This window comes from Mustela erminea, chromosome 3 (assembly GCF_009829155.1).
Source record: "Mustela erminea isolate mMusErm1 chromosome 3, mMusErm1.Pri, whole genome shotgun sequence".
In the NCBI taxonomy this organism is placed as follows: domain Eukaryota; kingdom Metazoa; phylum Chordata; class Mammalia; order Carnivora; family Mustelidae; genus Mustela; species Mustela erminea.
In genome coordinates this window covers 151,018,659-151,039,275 of record NC_045616.1, presented here as the reverse complement: position 1 = coordinate 151,039,275, position 20,617 = coordinate 151,018,659, and the positions used below count along the sequence as shown (strand labels likewise).

The 20,617-nt window shown below is 47.8% G+C and overlaps 1 protein-coding gene across 2 annotated transcripts in view; it reads right to left on the bottom strand.

Annotated features, from left to right (window-relative positions):
- The window catches only part of MYO10 (myosin X), a 212,994-nt gene that overhangs the window by 96,855 nt on the left and 95,522 nt on the right, over positions 1-20,617 (bottom strand). For both annotated transcript variants that reach the window (XM_032337728.1, XM_032337727.1), the window contains exon 4: positions 11,092-11,279. In XM_032337728.1, the coding sequence (XP_032193619.1) occupies positions 11,092-11,279 (188 nt within the window). The remainder of the gene's footprint in view (positions 1-11,091; positions 11,280-20,617) is intronic.

Here is a 20,617-nt window from a genome sequence, read left to right as displayed (position 1 = left end):
GGATTTGGGCACAAGAGCGCTATGGGCTTGGGAAGACCGCTAGGGGGCGGGATTCCGGTTAGGCCCCCCCCCCCCCCCCCCCCCCCCGCCCGGCGCAGCGATCCGAGGTGGTGGGGAAGGAAAGTGGAGACAATGGAGTGTGGCGGCTCAGAGGCAATCACAGGCGACGGAAGGCAAGGCGAAGGCTGAGCTCATCAAGGGGTCCTGGGAAGAACAGGGCTCTGGAGGTAATGTTCTGGAAGGAGCGCGGGGTCCGCAAGAGAGCTGGCGTTGTCCTGGGCAAGCAAGGACATGGACAAGGTGCAGGGATCACAGATTTGGAAAGAGAAACTCAGTTTTGTGTAAGATACCATGCTCGGTACCGTGGAGGCAGGGAACTTCTAACTAAAGGTGTAGGTGACAGGGGCGCCTGGGTGGTTCAGTGGGTTAAGAACCCAACTCTCGATTTTGGTTCAGGTCATGATTTCGGGGTCATGTAATCAAGCCTCACATCAGGCTCCGTGCTCAGTGAGGGGTCCGCCCGAGATTCTCTCTCTCCCTCTGCCCCTCCCCCGGCTCATGCCTGCGTGCTCTCTCTAAATAAGACTTAAAGGGAACAGAAAAAGGAGTAAGTACAGAACAGCAATGCCGATGATATATAAGGTAGCACTTTAATAACTGCTACATGGGCGAGACACACAGACGAGTCCCACTTAGTCCTAAAAGAGCTGCCCTTCGCGAATGTCACGATCTGGGAAGTTATGAAAGAGGAAGTTGCTGAAAACACGGTAAATGATTAACCACATGTAACAAAGGAGAGGAAAGGATCAAGAGATGACACCGGCGTGTCCAGTTGGGCGGCGCAGGCCCACAGGGAATCCTCATGGGCTAGGCCAATCGCCGTCATTTAGTTCCTTCTGCAAGTGACGGCGTTGGCCACGGGCGGGTGTGAGGACCGCAGCCCAAATCTTCATGTCAAGCAAGCCAAGGGCTCCTGGGGAGCTTTGGGCACACACAAGAGACACCAGGCAGAAACATCCCCCATGCCGCGGACACCTTTGAGATGATCAAATAAAAACCAAGAAAATCAGAGAAGCGCCCTGCCTGATGTTATCGGAGTTAGGACAACTTCGGTTGGGTTTTTTGTCATCAGCAACCAGGATCTTCCTAGTACAGGGCTTAGCATGTACCTCCATCTTCCTCACATCACTGGTCCCTGCCTAGACCAGTGCCCAGCGCGCAGGGGACATTCGCCAAGATGCAGTGAAACTAAGAAAAACCACAAGATGAGATTTAAATAAACTTAAAACAAAAACATTTGATTTTACTTGAGAGAGAACAAGCAGAGGGGAGGGGGTAGAGAGAGAAGGAGGCTCCCCACCGAGCGGGGAGCCCAACACAGGACTGGATCCCAGAAGCCCGGGATCATGACCTCAGACGAAGGCAGACGCTTAATGACTGAGGCACCCGGGCGCCCTAAGTAATTCTTGATATTTAAAAAAATACATACACTTAGCCAGTCATTGTTGATTCAATTACGTTAAGACAAACGGAACTTAAAACGGCTAAATTCTCTGGGTAAAACATGTGAAGCAGAAATAAGGTAACGTTTCCCAAAGCCACTTCTTTATCCTCCGGCACAAGGAAGTGGAGAACGGGTGGGCCGCTCTTACAGTGAGGACGGCCGCCGGTCGTAACGGACTGAACGTGGCCGGCTGAACCACAGAGCGAGAGGGATGGTGAGAGACAGCTTCCATGGCTGGTGGGTAGAACCCCCTCTTCACGGTCCGTTAGGCTGTCTCTCCCGAGCCTGCCAGCTAGACGCCCTCTGTCAGGCCCAGCTCTGAGCCAAGTGACATGTGGCATAAAGTCAAGTCTCTCGCCTTTCCCCGTGGGGTTGCAAAATGAGCAAGAAGCATTCCTGTGTTCCGCCCCTGCGATTCTGGGGGGCTGCTTGTTACAGCAATTAGCCTACCTTAATGAACAGAACACGGCAAAGATACAATCACAGAGCATATACCGTTCAGACTCTAAACCAACAAGACATGGTCGAGGAGAAGAAAATCTGGGACCCTCACTGCCATTAACCAGCTATGGATATCCACCTACGGCAATCTGCAGCTACATTTTTTCTCACTGTATCATACATCTTCAAGCATCTTTTTAAAAAATATTTACTTACTTACTTATTTATTTATTTACTTGAGAGAGACAGAGAGAGAAGCAGCACAAGCAGGGGGAGCAACAGTGGGAGAGGGAGAAGCAGACTCTCCATTGAGCAAGGACCTCCCCCCACGGGACTCGATCCTAGCACCCTGAGATCATGACCTGAGCCAAAGGCAGACGCTTAACTGACTGAGCCACCCAGGCACCCCTATTTAATTCCTGTTTTTAAAAATTTCTAGATCTCAGGGCACCTGGGTGGCTCAGTGGGTTAAGTAAGCCTCTGCCTTCGGCTCAGGTCATGATCCCAGGGTCCTGGGATTGAGCCCCGCATCCGGCTCTCTGCTCAGTGGGGAGCCCGCTTCCCCCCCTCTCTCTGCCTCTCTGCCTGCTTGTGATCTCTCTCTCCGTCAAATAAATAAATAAAATCTTTAAAAAAATTTCTAGATCGCAAAAATAAGATTGGTTTGCTGTTTGCTCTGAGATTATGGGTCACTATGACATGCTATTACAGTTTATCTTTGCATTTTAAATCAACAAAGGAGGTACCAAGCTCAAATCCATTATCAACTTAAGTTGAGATTCAGTTGTATTGCTTTTAGCTATTTAATTGGTTCCTGTCTTCATTGTTGATTACATTTTTATAAAGATTTTATTTATTTATTTGAGAAAGAGAGAGTGAGAGCTCGAGTGTGGGGGAGGGGGTAGCAGGCTCCCCGCTGAACAGGGAGCCTGCTGCAGGCAGATCCCAGGACTCTCGGATCATGACCTGAGCTGAAGGCAGACGCTTAATTGACTGAGCGACCCACGTGCCCCCAGCACAGTCTTTAAGTCCATCTTTTTTTGATACAGAATTAAAACTTGAAACAAAAACAAAACACAGATTTGAACAGGGCTCTGCAACAGTTCTCAAACTTAGCTACACATTAGAATCGACTAATATGTCTCTGATCTGAGCCTATAGGAGTAGAATTTAATCCAGAGGACTCTACTATGAAGCCAGGATTGGGAACCACTACTCTTGAAAGCAGTTTCTACACAATTCAGACAGGATGGCTCCAGGGGGGTAAGAACGGGGGACTATTATATTATGGGGCCGTGGAAGTGTTCCATGAACAAGGCAAAGAATAAAGATAATTAAATAACTCACACGTTGTGAAAACCCATAAATATGCCCGATGTCAAGGTAATAGGCCTCTAAGCAGGCTGCATGGTTTCATGTCACCCTCCTCCTCCTCACACCCCTGCCCGCGTCTTTAATGTTCCCCGACAAAGAGCACTGATTGAGGGTCAAACCAATGTAATCCTGGAAGCATCGGAGAAAGAGCAGATACTCCCTCCCTCCTTAAACATCCGGAAGCCTACTATGTGTCAGGCTGCTCTAAGGGCTGGAGAAGCACTAATGTGTACAATGGCACGGACAGTCTATGATCTAGAAGCTCAAAGATCTCAAACACACTCGCAGGTATCCTCAGGGATAAGAGAACTCAGGATTTAGATGGAGGGTAAAGGTTCAGTAAGGACCTTTTTTGGGGAAGGGGAGGGGCTGGCATTCAGACCCAAACGTGAAAACCCACGCAGGAGCTAACTGGGTGGAAACTGAAGGGAAAGAGGGAGACTCGGCGGGAGGACCTCGCTCTCTCCTTGGAGGAAGGAAAAGCAGCTTGCACGGCTGAAGGCCACGATAATGCGGGGACGCGGGGGTCGCACGGAGAGGCCACTGTTCTCTAGCCACGCTTGAGACTAGTTCTTCTATTTATTTCTGATATTTATTTATTCTCTTGAGAGAGAGCGTGCAGGAGAGCACATGTGCATGAGTGAGAGAGAATCCCAAGCCGACCCCACGCTCAGCGCACACCTTGGCGCAGGAATTGGCCTCACGACCCTGAGATCATGACCCTGAGATGGTGACTGAGCCGACACCAAGAGTCAGGGCCTTAACTGACGGAACCATCCGGGGGCCCCGGACTAGTTGTTTTAAGTAGGGGAGTGGGATCACAAGGGATCATGAATCACACCCCCGGACATTCTTAAGTTGCCCATCATTATAATGATAGGTGTAACATATAATACGCATGTTATAGGTGTGTGATATCCGGATTATTTATAAGAAGGAATATGTATTGGGACTTCATCTTCCTTTCTGACACAGAGCTCCAAACACCCTCATTCTTTCCTAAATGATGACAGCAATGAAGACATCACTTGTTACATTACGAAGTGACTTCTGGAAAGCCCCTGTGTGGCGCTGCTTGCCAGGGGAACCCACCACAGAATCAGAAGGCTGGAACCTTCAATTCCTTCTCCCCACGCTGACCTCTGGGGAGTGGGGAGGGGCTGGAAATTGAATTCCATATGAAGAGTCAAGGATTTCATCAATCATGCTTATGCAATGAAGCCCCCATAGAAATCCAGAGGACGGGGTGGGAGGTGCCGTTGAAAAAGCTTCGGGTTGGTGAACACATGGAAGCCGAGGGCCCTTCCCCGATATCTTGCCCTGTACGCCTCTCCCAGCTCTTCCTGAGTTACAGCCTCTTACAATCAACCAGTAACCCAGTAAGTAAACTGGTTTCCTGAGTTCTGTGAACCGTTCTAGCAAATTCATCGAAGCGGCAAGGGGGTCGGTTAGAACCTCCCATCTACGGCCATCAGAAGCAGGCGACTTGGCCGTGTGACTGGCGTCTGAAGTTGGGGGGTGGGGGCAGTCTTGTAGGATGGCTCCCTTCACCTGTGGGATCGGACATCATCTCCGGGCAGAGAAAGTCAGCGCTGAGTTCCCTGCTTGGTGATACGGAGACTACGACAGAGCCCACGTAGGACCGAGAGCCGTGAGCTGTGTAACGACGCACCTATGTCCTTGCTAATCCTCATCACAGAACTATGAAGCCAAATTGAAGACGACACACTATTAACACCCCCCAAATCCAAATTAACAGGGCTGGTTTTAGCCCACCGGTTAAGGTCATTTTGCTCAAGCTGAGGAGCTCTTTGTGCTGGGACGGTCTCACTGCTGCGCGAGGGGTCCAGCGCTCCACCGCGGGCTACGTGGGGACTCCGCCGCCCCACCGCCCCCCTTTCTCCTCGCCGCCAGGGAACAGTAACCCGTGCGGCAATCATGATGTTATTTTACCTTCACTTGCAGCAAACACATCCCTTACACAGCCAGTCCTACATTTTTCTCATTAGCCCACGGCAATTAGAGTCCCCAACCTTGGCGCCAACATGACTGCGAACACAAACACAGGCTACAGAGAACACATGGGCATCGAGATGAGCCCAAATGGGCTTAGACTGTGAAAACAAAACAAAACAAACTATGATAATGAAAAAGAGAAAGGAAAATAACCCAACGCACTAATAGGGGGCCTCCTAGGCCATATTAAACGTTTGTGTTTTTTTTTAAAGATTTTATTTATTTGACCGAGAGAGACACAGCGAGAGAGGGAATGCAAGCAGGGGGAGTGGGAGAGGGAGAAGCAGGATTTTGCCGAGCAGGGAGCCGGATGCGGGGCTCGATCCCAGCACCCTGGGATCCTGACCTGAGCTGAAGGCAGACACTTAACGACTGAGCCACCCAGGTGCCCCCCTGAGTAATAGAAGTTCTGAGACAATTTCATAGGCAAAATCAAAGTCACAAGGCCGTTTTGAAGCAGCAGAGTGTCACGATCAGGTTCAAGGTCAAGGTTTTCGAGAATCGCTCTGTGTGAAGGAGGGATGGAGTGAATGCACAGAACGAGGAGGGAGAGAGAGGTGAGGGCAGAAGGACTGTGACGGGGGCGGGGACAGCAGGGACAGGAAGTGACAGGCTGCAGGACAGCGCAAGCGAGAGCGAGCTCCGCAGCCTGGCCCTGGTCCGGAGGGCGGCAAACAACAGGCGGTGAGGGCGCGCCTCCTGCACGCCCGGGAGCTTCCCAGCGGGGTGATCTGTGCATCACGACACAGGCGTGCACGTCGGTCCCCAACCACTGAGCCTTCTACATAAGGTCAGTACGCTTCACTGTGCGGACTTCTATCTTCATGGGGGCCCGGGGTTGGGGGCGCGCATATGGAGGAGAAGGACTTCTAGCTCCGAAGACTTGCTCTCCGGCTTGCGAGCTGGTAGGAGGGAGAGTCCAACGTGCTGAGAATGAGACCATGAGAGGAGGAATACACTTCTGGGAGAAACGCAGCATGAATCTAGGACACGTCACCCTCGAGATGCCCACACGACATCTCTGATGGAACCTCACGGGCACCTGGACACACGTCTGGAACTTGGAGGAGAAACCGGCTGGATGGGGCTTAGGGATGGGTGCAGGGGGAGGCGTCTAAGAGCAGGGGGATCTGCAGACCCGAGAGGGGAAGGCTGGGTGGGAGATGAGCCGTGGAGGAGTGCGGACGGCCCAGAGAGCCAGGGAGAGACCAGAGTGGCGCGCTCCATGGAGAGGACAGGGGCTACCTTCCGTAGCCTAATGACCCTTGTTTTTCTGAATGTCTATGTTTTGGCAAATGCTTCTGTGCCCTTCCTCCCCTCTATGCCAGCCGTATTCCTACACATTCTTTGGCTCACAATCCCACATCACTTCCTCTATGAAGCATGGTCTGAATTCCCTCCTGAGATAACCACCACCTCCTCTGAGCGGCCACGGACCTAGTTCCATGACAGCATTTGACAGCTTGTACTGAAATCAGAGTTGCATCAGTTTCTGCCCATCAGAGAAGAAGTTCCTAACGGCAACAACTGGATTTTATTATTTTTTTTAAATTTATTTTATTTCTTTTTTTTTTTTTTTTAAGATTTTATTTATTTATTTGACAGAGAGAGAGAGATCCCAAGTAGGCAGAGAGGCAGGCAGAGAGACGGGGAAGCAGGTTCACTGCTGAGCAGAGAGCCCGATGCGGGGCTCGATCCCAGGACCCTGAGATCATGACCTGAGCCGAAGGCAGAGGCTTAACCCACTGAGCCACCCAGGCACCCCTATTATTATTATTATTATTATTATCATTATTATTATTATTATTATTTTTAACTGCTAAAGTCTAGCCCAGTAACCTGCCCTATTACGTGAGCACGAGGCCTGCTTCAAGTCCTGTTCAGGCTGGTGCCTTTCTAACCCTGGACGGCAAGTTTTGCTTACTCTTCCAGTTTGATCATTTATAAACATAGTCTTAGAACTAGAAGACTGAACACCTAATTATCCATTAGGTGGATAATCAATCCCATTTTGGAAAACCAAAACAGGCCAAGCAAAGCAAAGGTCCCAAATCCACAGCTGCTCTGTATATCTATGCTTGGGCTGACAGCTGTTGAACGCTGGCCCTCTCCCAGACGCTGTCCCGGGCGACTCATTTCATAGTGGATTAGCCACACAGGCCTGACTCACACTACAGATCTTAAAAGATCATATGTACCAACAGACTGTAAGAAACCCATTTGTCCCATCAATGTACGAGGAGCCCAAGTCAATGTAAAATGCACCAGATCAACCAAGGTCAAATGCTGATCTTGCTAGTTAGACGAAAAAAGAAAAAAAAATCAAGTTTTCAGCATGTTTTAAAAACTGTAATAGCATAAGCAATTGCTTAAATGTAAACCAAAAGGTAAAAGAAGAACCTGGGAGAGATGACAAGCTTGAAAGTGAGACCAACACAAGAAGCTCGGACTAGAAACCCAGAGACCTGGCACTGCTACACAAGATGCTGGGGACTGTGACCAAGTGACCTCGGCTCGTGAAGGGAGGGAAAATGGGTCTCTGAAGTCCTCTCTACCTAATGCCAAACAGGCCTATTTTCTGGTTGTAGAAAGTTTCCGCAGGCGTAAAACACGTTGAATCCACTAGGGGGCAGATTACGCCCGTGGAAATCTAGCTACAGGCCCCGACCCGGTTCATTTTGACTCAATTTTCTCTGAATTCCCACAGCCCAACTCCCATTAAAAACAACAACAACACAAAAAAACCTGCCAGAGAGATTTATTAAACAAGACACATTTTAATGAGAACGGTGTTCTTAGAGACTCTGTTTCCTGAGTTAAATTGTTAAATTTACTGCTAAAAAGAGCAGTAAATACAGTTACTCTGTCACACAATGGGGGCTTTCTATTTGGGATCCTCTCCCCCTCTACCTCCCACCTTATTTTTAAATACCGCAGTCATTGGCATGAAAATGCCAGCCCCTTTCCGTTTTATTACACACACACACACACACACATGCACAATGACCTCATTTGATTTTCCTCTTTCTTCCTAAGCTCCGCTGTCTAGCGAGCGATCCCTGAGTCAGCCTCTCATTTTTCCCATCGAACATAAGAAACACAAGCAATTATCAATGGCAAATATTTAGGTACCTAAGGATGGAATACAGTTTGATCTTCTTAAAAATACATCACGTTTTCTTTCTTTCTTTCTGTTAACCTTATTAAATTATATTCTGTATGCTGAAATGGGGACCTTACATTCTAACCTCTGAGCTTTGGTTAAATTCACTGCAACAGTCTACAAACAGGGCTTCCAGACATGAGGCAAATGTCTTTATTGGAAATGGGACCCTTGAAAGCACCCTTTTAAATATATTAAATAGGTTCATTTTGAAGAACTACAAGTCATAATGACTCATTTACTTAACTAAATGGATAGCTGCTCCCTCCAAGGTATTTCCACAACTCAGGACATTAGCAAGATCCAAATGATTAACGAAAGAGTGTATCTGCTCAGATGCTCGCCTCCCCTAAGAGGAGCAGAGAGAGAGGTAGAATGCAAAAGGAAAACATCTGCTCTTCTCTTCATGTAATTCTGAGTTGTTGTAAAAGCAAGGACCCATGCACTAGCGTAATGTGCAAAAACCATCAGTAAGAAGAATATAATCCCTAAGTCATGCTCCTGTGTGTGGCTCCTACAGATACTAACAGGCAGCCACATACATCAAAGGGCTGTTGGAAGGTTGATGCCTGAATGAGAGGACGTTGGAAATGTTCCTGGCACCGTGTCCAAAACACACCAAGCCTTCAGAAACCATCAGTGTAGTCATCTTCAAACTGGTGCCACATGGGACCCTGTGTTTCCCAAATGTCCTCAGTTGGGGGGAGTGGGGGGCTGTGATTCCTGTCCCTAGGGTTTCAGTGAGGGCCATCCTCTGGCACGTGTGCCAGTTCCTCCACCCCGTCCCTTCCCCGCCACAGGAGCTGAGGTGGCTTCCCCAACAGGTGACGGGGGGAAAGGGCCGGTCTGCTCCTCACCAGCTGGGAACTGGCTTCTGGCGGTGATCGTGGCCACCACTTAACCTACCTGCATCCCAGGCAGGGGCTTTGGCCTAACTGGGGGCTTTGATGTTAGCCAGCCCGGTTGGCTTCAAGTCTAAAGCGGACATACGGCCCTCCACCTCTGAACCTCCGCTGGATCAGAAATTCAGACGGGAAAGGAGGGTCTTATTCATCATCCCACTGAAATCCAAAATGCCTCGTCCTTTCCTCTTGAAATAATGTAATTATTTTGTCACAATTATTTGGGGACTAGAAAGTCAGCTATAACAGAAGTCAAAATCTTTCCCACCAGCCGTCATGGCACACTACAGGCGTGCAGGGACAGCCGTGCCCGTGAGCAGGAAGGAGGCGAGGGTCTGGGTACTCCACGGAAACATCATGGAAAGTGAGGCCCAGCACATCGGCTCTGGCTTCTATCCATGGGTGCTGAGCACCAGTAGAACATGATTCTGATCTAAACAATTAAGAAGATCCAACTGGATGTCACTAGAATGTAAGTGATGATGCCAATATGAATTAGTTAATATTTTTTTAATTTTTTAATTAAAGAGAGAGCATGAGCATGAGAGGGGGAAAGAATCTGGCACAGACTCTGCACTGATTGCAGAGCCTGGCACGGGGCTCAATCCCAGGACCCTGAGATCATGACCTGAGCCAAATTTGAGAGGCAGATGCTTAACCACTGAGCCACCCAGGTGCTCTATAAAAGAAATATCTTTAAAGAAATATACTCCAGGGGCGCCTGAGTGGCTCAGAGGGTTAAAGAAATATACTCCATTGTTCTTTTTAGACAGTTCCTAGTGATATGTTTTGATAGAGGGTCTTCTGGTAGTTTCTTTTTTTTAATAGAGAGAGAGAGAGAGAAGAGGGCGTGCACACACAAGTTGGAGGAAAAGCAGAAGGCGAGAATCCCAAGCAGGCTCTCCACTGAGCACCAAGTCTGACTCAGGGCTCCATCTCAGGACCCTGAGATCATGATCTGAGTTGCCATCAGGAGTCAGATGCTTAACCAGCTTGAGCCACCCAGGTGCCCCTTCTGGTAGTTTAATAAAATTCAAAACCATTAAAATGTTCCCATTTGGGAAATTCTATTTAATCTTATTGAATTAGAGACTGAATTAAAGAAAAAAGATCTCTTGCTCAAATATACATGCCTTCTGATTCTGGACCATATATATACAGTCTAGAATCATATATATATATGATTATAAATATTAACCTGTATATATATATATATATATATATATATATATATATATAAAACATTTTAAATATGAAAGAACACCACATTTTCTTTCCACTTTCAGTATATGTGCTGCTGAACGGAGCACATTTTCTTAAATCCACAGAAGGACGATGCCACAATGGAATAAAACAAAGAATAATTAAGGGAAATTTAAGAAAAGAAAAAGAAAAATGGAAGAATTATTCTAAGGCCAAGAGCCAACAAATGTGGAATGTCTTGCTCTTTTCTAAGTGAGCTTGGGTCTTTGGAAAGACGCATTTGTCAAGCTATTCGAAACAGAAATCCCGTCTGAGGAGCTCAGGTACCTACTAAACATTTTTCTCATTCACCTTCTAAGCAACTTTTGTGTCCTGGGGCTGCCTGGGAAGGCGCCGCCGGTCCAGCGGGCAATGGTCAGGCTCCTGATGCCAGTTTCCCGTGTGGCCCCCTGCCCAGCCCTCTGCCGGTCTCACAGCGGCCCGGTTACCTGATGAGGACACACTGGTTGTCGTGGCGTTTCCACAGGCATCGGTAGCACTCGTTGGCGACGGCAAAGACGTGAGGGGGGAGCTCCCCCAGGTGGCACCTGCTGTAGCGCTCCATGGTGGCCCGCTCATACAGCCCGGCAATGGTCTTGTAGGGGTTCACCGAGGCAATGATGGAGCCGATGTAGGTCTGCAGGCACATGGGGCAGGAAGACAGAAGGACGCCGGGTTACATGTGGTTGGGTGGCCAGGGTTGGGGGTCGGGTGCAGGACTAGGGTGTGCCACGTCCACTCATGCTGGGACAGGGACAGACGAGGCTGGATTCAACTTCATGCTGTTCCACACTCCGAAAGGGAGGGGCCTGTCACACATCCCCAAAGCACCCCCGTCACCAGCTCTAACAGAATCCACCTGGGTCTGCTTGAAGAGGAAAGACAGGGCTCCCTTGTCTTTGTCCCTGGCATATGTTTTTCCTCCACCTTTTTGGTACAGAATCTTGTCATCTATCCAAATCAGTGGAGCCATTTCAGAGGACTCGCAGTGACAGGTAAACCACAGAAAGATGGGGAAGCAGCCCAGGCCCAAACCCCTGTTCCCGGTGACCTCCTCATCCCGTGCCGGCTACAAAGGACCGTCCGCGGCCAGGCTCCTTCCTCATCAGGCGGCTCTCAGGAAAGAGCAGGATTAAAGAAAGAACGTGCGCGACACCAAGGGGCCGGGGCAAAGAGGAACAGAGAGTTACTGTTTAATGGGTTCAGAGCTTCTGTTTAAGATGGTGAGAAGATTCTAGAGGTAGATTTGTGGTTACAGTTACACAACCCTGCAAATGCACTGGACAGTACACCTAGAAACAGTCAGAATGGTAAATTTTATGTCATGTATCTTTAACCTTTTAAAACAGTATCAAGACCATTTTGAAAATTCTGGACGCCACAGAAGTGGTCTGGAACTGAGATGCCTGACGATCTTCCCCTTCTGGAACAAAATCTGGGCCAGAAATTAAGCAAAATCTTCAGAGCAGCAAAGCAGAGAGGCTAAGACTACATCTATGAACACACAAGGCCTGCTGCCTCGTCCATACGGACCAAACTTGTTCTTTTGGACTTCTGCAGGAAACGCGAACGGAGTTTGATGACCAGGTTTCCAGCCTCAGACACAGAGGCGGCAGCAGATCGCAGGGGTAGAGGCGGGCGCCGTAACCACCACCTTTGACGGTTCACACGCACTGTGCCAAGTGCTGCACTGGCCCTCCAAAATTCCTATGTTGAAGCTTGGACCCCCAATACCTTGGAATGGGACTGTATTTGGAGCTAAGGCCTCTAAGGAGATGATTACATTAAAGTGAGGCAGTTCCAGCGAGCCCTAATCCAATCTGACTGCCCTCCTTTTAGGAAGAAACGTGGAAGCTGGAAGAAACACCAGAGATGTGTGTGCATAGATAGAGACCATTTGAGGACACAGTAGGATGGCAGCCATTTGCGAGGCAAGGAAGGAGCCCTCAGGAGAAGCCAACCCGGCCAACACCTTGACCCTGAAACTCTAGCTTCCAGAACTATGAGAAAATCACTGTCTGTTCAAGCCACCCAGTCAATATTTTGTTATGAGCCCCTGAGGTGATCCACACGGGGGGCCGGACCCTTTCACATTCACAATAACCTAAGGAGTTTCACCATCCTACTAGCCTGATTTTTCAGAGAGGAAACAGGCATAGTGATGGTGTGGTGTTCACCCACGTGGCCAGGAAATGGTAGAGGGGAGATGTGAACCCAAGCAACCCAACTGCAGAGGCTTCTCATATCCCTTGGCAAGGCACAGCAATGCAGCACAGAGAAAGGAAAAGCAAGCAACACGGGGCAGAGAGTCCTAACATCCCGAGAGCGTCTGTACCACGTTGTGACAATTTGTACTCATTTATAGTCACAGGGACGGCCAGGAACGCCCAGCAAAGTATCATATGCTCCGTGGAACAAGCTTCAAATGTAAGGAGTTTACGTTTTAGAAATATCTGAACCAAAAAGGTTAAAACATAAGAGTTATTATCACATGACAAATGACTCCGCTCCTAGATATTTAACCAAAAGAACTAAAAACAAGTGCAGCATTGTTCACACCAGCCTAAAGGTCAAACCACACAGATGTCAATGACCCGATGGGCGGGTCAACCAGGTGTGGTGCACCCATACAATGGACTATTATTCCGCCCCACAAAGCAATAAAATACCGAGGCGTGCTACTGTGGGGATCAACCCTGACAACATCACACCAAGGTGAGGAAGCCGGACACCGAAGTTCCCATACACATCCAGAAAAGGTAAACCCATAAAGACAGGTTGGGGTAGTTACTAGAGGCAGGGGGAGGAGGCAGAAATGGGAGGTGGGTGAGGACTGCTTAGTGGATATAGGGCATCCATTTGGGGTGATGAAAATACTTGGGAATGAGACAAGAGGCTATCTGTACAACATTGTGAATGTCCTAAATACACTGAATTACATATTTTAACATGGTTAATCTTCTGTTATGACATGTGCACCTCCATTTAAAAAAGAAAAAGATAGAGTGCCTTAGGGGGGAAATGTTCAGGTCTTTGGAAACCTCAGCTTGCCAGAAAGTCCATTTTCCCCAACCAGGGCATGGGGGAAAGATCTGGCCATAAAGAAAGATGGAAACTGCTTTTTCCTCTGGGGAAGGTATGTCCTACTTCTAAAGGAAACGGAGAACCATCGGATTCCCTGGAGGACACACTCAGATTCCATCAATGCTTTGACCACAGGTGCTGGTGCCTTCCTTCATGTCAGCTGTTTGCAGGGGTGAAGCCGGCAGGCACGTGGTGCTTGAGGCTCTGGGTGTCTAGCCCCTTCCACTACTTTGTCTAAAATGTCAGACCTGTTTCTACCTTTTGGTAGCTGTATGATTATTTTTTTTTTAAGGATTTTTTAAAAGTTTTTTTTTATTTTTAAGTAATTTCTACACCCAACCTGGGGCTCGAACTCATGACCCTGAGATCAAGAGTTGCATGTTCTTCTGACTGAGCCAGCCAGCTGCCCTGACTATTATTTATATTCTGGAAATAATCAAAACTCAAAAAAAATCATTTTCTTCTGTTGAAATATTGTCTTACTTTTTTCCTACTTTGGCAGAAATAAGGACACTTAATGCCTCCCCTCTTAAAACAGTGAGGTAGGCACACTGAAATCCTCTTTACAAATAAATTTTACAAATAAAATTTAAAAGTCACAAGGTATTAAGCTGAGAATTAAATATCATTAATATTGGATATTAACCCATTATTAACACAGTTTTTAAAAAATGATATACCTTGGAACACCTGGTTGGCTCAATCAGTAGAGCTTGTAACTCTTGATCTCTGGGCTGTGAGTTCAAGCCCCACACTGGGCATGGAGCTTATTTAAAAACAAACAAAACCCCCCCCCCAAATTTAAAAAAATGATATGCCCAGCCTTTGTCTTAAAAATTTTGCACACCTTGTCATAACATGTTTGTATGGTAGTTCTTAAATTTGGGGAAATAAGTCTTTCTTTCAAAAAAAGTATTGATTTACTCATAAAGAGTGTCATAACCTTTCTACAAGAGCTTTACTTAGAAAGTGATCATTTTGGTCAAAACCTCATGCTACCCCGTCCTGGTTGGGCAACCCCACTGGTCATACAGCGTGGCTTAAAAGATCACTCATCCCGGAAGTGTGGAGGACATGGTTTTTGTAGGGGGGTAGGAAATTCAAGGGCATTAAATGTTTGTTAGCAAAGTTGAAGCTGGAACATCCAAAATGGTCTTAGGCCTGGTCTTCTTTTTAAGTAATTAATATCACACTTTGCCCAGTGCAACAGCTGTAAAGTGGTTCAGAACAACAACGTGGTTGGAGGCTATGGCAGTTGCCAACGGCCCGCACGTGCCCCCTCCCCAGTCCCCACCCCACAGTGATTCTAGAGGAGGAAGCCAGATGTTCAGCACAGTGGTACCCTGCAGAACTGGCTGTCGTGCCTGGTGGACCCACTAGTGCATCACGAGACCTTTCCCCATTGAGCCCAGTCACTGCCACGCAGTCAGAGCTGGCCTGTTGGTTGAGACCTCACGGTGTCTCTGGCTCACAAGATCATTCCAACACATCTACAGGTTGCTCCATTGTTGAGTTACCATCCTGACTCCAAGACAGAAGAAAACCACGCACACCATGCAAGAGAATGCTTTCACCAAGAACCTCGAAAGGCACATAATTTGCGGTGAAAGACAAAAATCCAAAGTTGGTTTAGTTATAAGACACTATTCGTGCCAAAGGACTGCCATGGCTCTGGTGGTTGGACGCTTTTCCTAAAACAATATTGATCTTCATGTCTGACTTCCCCAATAAGATGTTGAAAATACGTTCCTCATCTTTCAATCTCGTCAACTGCATGAAGGTCCCTTATTATACATTGTTGAGAAATTACAAGTTCTGTGTAAATATTACTAAAAATAGACTTTCGCCACTTTATGCAAGAAAGCCTGATTTTCCCCATTTTGATGGAAAACTTCTGGAAACATACAGCATGTGCCTTTGTGTTTTCAAAAGCAGGTGAGTGTACCTAATCTACGCTTTAAAGGATTTTTGGTCTTATTCGGTCTCTCAGCCTGTAACAAAGACGCCCACACGGGATGAGGCAGACATGGTCTTCTCATCTCCACCAACACCGAGCCCAGACCTGAGCTCGCGATGGCTCCTCCAGACTGCAGCTTCTCAGCCTTCTCAGACTGTAGCTTCTCAGCCCAGGTAGCACTGTTTGAGGGGCTCCAAATCTCCGTGGAATAAAAGGCTGAAGGCTTTTCCTTCTGAGACTGCAGTGTTGGAGAAACGGCAGAAGGTGCTGGAAGAGTCTGCAGGTAAGAGATCACTTTGCTGTATAGTTAAAAGGAAGATACCAAGCCAGGCTTTTACTCTACTTGCATTGCACACACCACATAATGCATGAAATGAAGACACACATTCAAAAACGATCTGCATTTCAGCTGCTTAAAATTTCCACCTTTAAGGTTAACATAAGAGCACTTTGGGGGCGCCTGGGTAGCTCAGTGGGTTAAAGCTTCTGCCTCCCAGGGTCCTGGGATCGAGCCCCACATCCAGCTCTCTGCTCTGCAGGGAGCCTGCTTCCTGCTCTCTCTCTGTCTGCCTCTCTGCCTACTTGTGATCTCTGTCTCTCAAATAAATAAATGAAATCTTAAAAAAAAAAAGAATATGTAAAATATGTGCCTGGTATACACAGAAAACCCATTTTTTAAAAAGCTATTTTATTATTATTTTTTAAAGTTTTATTTATTTTAGAGAAGGGGAGCACGTGAGTGGGAGGGGCAGACAGAGACAAAACCCCAAGCAGACTCCACACTGTGTGCAGAGCCCACCACCGGGCTCGATCTCACGACCCTGAGATCAGGACCTGAACCAAAACCAAGAGTCAGACGCTTAACCAACTGTACTACCCAGGCATCCTTATTTTTATTTTTTAAGATTACAGGAAACCTTGTCTCATGTAGCATTAAAAACGCCTCTCTATAACTGGAATTTAAGTAAAATTTAATAATCCATTAATTTTTAAAATGCCTGTCTAATATAAGACCTCCATTTTGTACCAGAGGTTAATTAGGCTCTTAAAGCATGAATGCACGAGTTTTACTACTTCACCTTCTCACTAATGGCCTAAGCCATTACTTAAAAGGCTTGTCACCAGATTTTAAATGACAAGCCTGCATATTACCAAACCACCTTTCTCTGACATTTCCTAACTGGGGGGCCCAGAGGACAATCCGACCCACGTAGACACACCTTCACAGCCCTCACCTGCTCCAACCCAACCTTGAGATGTGGGGAGGCCAAAGGCCACTGTCCAGCCTCCTCTGACAGACAAGGGGATGGTTAACTGCTGCCCCTACAGTCATAGCACCGGTGAGTGAGATCCAGGACAGCAACCCGGGCTCCCAGTATGCCACACTGGGGGTCTGTGGTGGCCCTCTCCACCGCTCACCCATGCACGGCACAGAGACTATCTTGGACTCTGTCTGGCTCATCGCCAGGGGTCAAAGACTCTACGTCTTGCCCGTTCGTTCCACTTTCACTGAACTCTAGACTCTATGTCCTTCCCTCCAACTCCTACCTCGGCCTCGCTCAGCTTTTCATAAAAGCTGCCTTCCTCACTGATTTCCGAAGTGGCCTTGCGCGTTCAGCCCAAGCTCCATGCTTCACCCGTGACACTCTGAAGATGACAACCCTCCCGCTTGGAGCCCTCCAACAAGTCCCACCGTCTTCAGGGTCACTCAACTGGGATATCTGAGAAGACAGTCTGAGTGGCTCCCAAAAGGGGAGAGAACAGCCCGCGTCCTAACGAATTATTCTCCTAATACCTACAGAAGCCGGGGTGGGGGAGGGGCTTCAGTTACTGAGTTTTCACTGCCGGTGCCCGTGGTCGTGCCAAGCGACACTTTCAAACCCCCCTATAACAGAAGTGTAAAACGACATGGCAACAACAACAGCAGTCGTCCCTAATAGCTTATTCAAAGGAGGACAAATCAGGTGAAATCCGAGAGGTCTATTAGCAAAAATAATTATGGCCAAGGCCATCTTTTCCTTCCCCCACTACCTTAAAACATACCGCTCTGCATGGGTTACTGTCTTGCTAAAACAAACGGATAAGAGATTCAGTGAATTAGCCCAGTTCAAATGTAATATAAGTAAAAACGGTGACTGGCAAGCAGAGGGGGTCAAAGAAGAGCCTCGTTGTAAATTAAGTACCAAGGGAAGCAAAGACCACTTGGTAAGAAATCCCGAGAGCTGGGAGACATATTCATTACGTGTTGAACCATTTATCCCTCCACAAGAAGGTATTTCTATGGTTTCCGAAACGCCCACGATGACGTCACGCACTTTCAGACTCTGGACGCATGAAGCTCTCAAACATGAGGTGGGACCAGGTACTGGCCTCTTCATACTGGATTCAAATTCCACCAGAAAAGAGAGCTTGGTCATTTGAATGGCTTTTCAGAAACAGAGAGGATGTTCTATTTTGAAGCACATAACAAATTTTTCTAGTCAGAAAAGTTCCACATAACTCACCAAAAAATACATTTCCTTGCCCGCTTTAATAATCTGAAACAGCTGTCGCACATGTTGCTTAAAAAAATGCTGGAAGAAACTCACTGCATTTCTTCAATCCAAAGTCTACCAATTCAAGGTTTTCAGAAGGCGTCAGGCTGTAATGCCCACTGGGTCATCCCCCGCACCCAAAGGAACAGGTCGAACTCAGAAAACCAAAAGTGACCCGGGGGCCTCAGATGCTCTCTGCTTTGAGATACAGAGGGCTCCCTGCCATGGTTAGGGAGGCACTATTCAACCACGGGAGCGAATGGTCTACGCAACAAGGTTTGGTCACCAGAACCCAAGAGGTCCCCAGCCTGGAGCTTCCCTGAAACACTGCTTCAGGGATTCTGTCCCGTCATGAACACACGTCCTCTGTCACCCCACATGACGGCTGCGTGAGAGAACGACATAAATCTTGTTAATGAAAATAAAAACCACAACCGCTTTTCATCATGGGATCGTGAACGTGGCTGGATGTGGAAACAGGTGCAACTGACACGCACTAGGAAAATCCGCTCAAGTCGGGGCCGCGCCGCACTTTCCTACAGCGAAAACTTAAGAAGGGGGAGTCGTCAGCCATATTTATTTCTCATTCACCGTTCCCTCCTTTCCTTCCCTCTGGATCTTCTCAGCTCCGTACAGCGGCATCTTTATCCTGGATGGGGCTTCATCCACACGCCCAGCGGGACACGGACATCTTCATTCCGATGGCCCTTAGCTCTGACTCACGTGGGCAAGGCTGAGCTCCCCAAAACACCGATTTCTTCTCACTTAGTGACATCTTTTTTTTTGAAGATGTTATTTATTTATTGAGAGAGCAAGAGAGAGCGAGTGCACACATGCGAGTTCGGGGAGGGGCACAGGGAGAGAGAGAACCTCAAGCCGGCTCCGTGCGGAGCGTGAAGCCCAACACGGGCTCAACGTCACAACCTGAGCCGAAATCAAGAACAGACGCTTCACTGACGGACACACCCAGGTCCCCCCTCACTTCGTGGCATCTTGACCAAAGCACCATGGTCAGCCCAAATAGCTAATCCAGAAATCTGGGAGTCACCCTGTAGACATTGCCTATTTGCCTATCAAACACTTTCCTTCTTCCTCTCAGTATCCTTCATACTCAAACTCTCCCTGGACTGGTTTGGAACCCCGTCATTTCCCATCTAGCTTGCTGGTCCTAGACGGGGATGCCCCCGCACTCAGCCATCACCCTGCAGCCAGAGGGAGTTCCCCCAGAACTCGCATTTAAAGCTGTCCGGTACAGCTGTCACAAGTATATTCAAACTCATCCACTTACACACGGAGCCCTTCCTCACCTGCTCCTGACCATCTTACAAGACAGTGGCATCTCCCATTTCAGCATCTTGAATGTCCCGCAGTTGGACAAATGCCCCCCTCCAGACTAGTTCATGTCTTCGCACATACTGACCTTCTGCTAGAAATGAGCCAGCCTCCCTCCTGGTCAAATTCCCCTATCAAAACTCAGCACGACCAATGCCTATGCTGGCGACCATTCTCTGACCTCTTCCTTCTTTCCTCCTTTGGATGCTCATTCATTATGGCCCAACTACTCTCATCACACTCACGGCCACCCTGAGCAATTGTCAACGGCTTGCTTGTGTCCTTCCCCAGCAAACTGGGAGGTCTTGGAGGGGCAGTGCCTTTCATTCATCTAATCTTTCAAGGAACAATTACAGTGAACGAGAGTAATTTTGCATCCTTGGAGCTTAGCACCCAGCCCGGCACACAAGCAGGGCTGCATCCATGTAGACAGCTGGGGGGTGGCGGGGATGTGATTTGAGGGCAAATCCACCAAGTAAATTCATGTTTTAACTGGGTTCTAGTGCTCTATGTCCACTATGTACTACATAAAAAAACTACATAAAAACCTACTACTACTACTACACACACAAAAACCTGCTTGCCATCATTACCCAACTAAACAATTTTAAAACATTTTTAAACAATTAAAAAAAAACCATTAAGCATTCACGTTGGCTGAAAACTAGATGACAACAGATAAGTCAAGTTCTTACTGAAGTCAAGCTCTGAAATTTAGAAGTGACATTTCCATTTAATTTGAATAAATTCCTGATTAAAACTTTCCCCTGTTGAAAGGAATCTGACCCAGAAGGAGACCCAAAAGAGAGGCAGGAAAGGAAGAAAAAAGATATTGTAAAAGCAACATTCCTAATTGACGCCATCGTGTGCCGATGTGGGAGTAGCCACTCAAGAGCATGAATGTTTGGTGAAGTTTAAAAATACACAGAGTCAGACAGATGGTTGCAATCATCTCTTGGCAACACCGGTCTCGATCTCATGTGAAAAAAGGCCCCTGAAAAACCGCACTGCTTTCAGCTGTTCCTGGTCCGAGGCCCATGCCCAGGCCGCCGGCCATCCCGTTTCCAG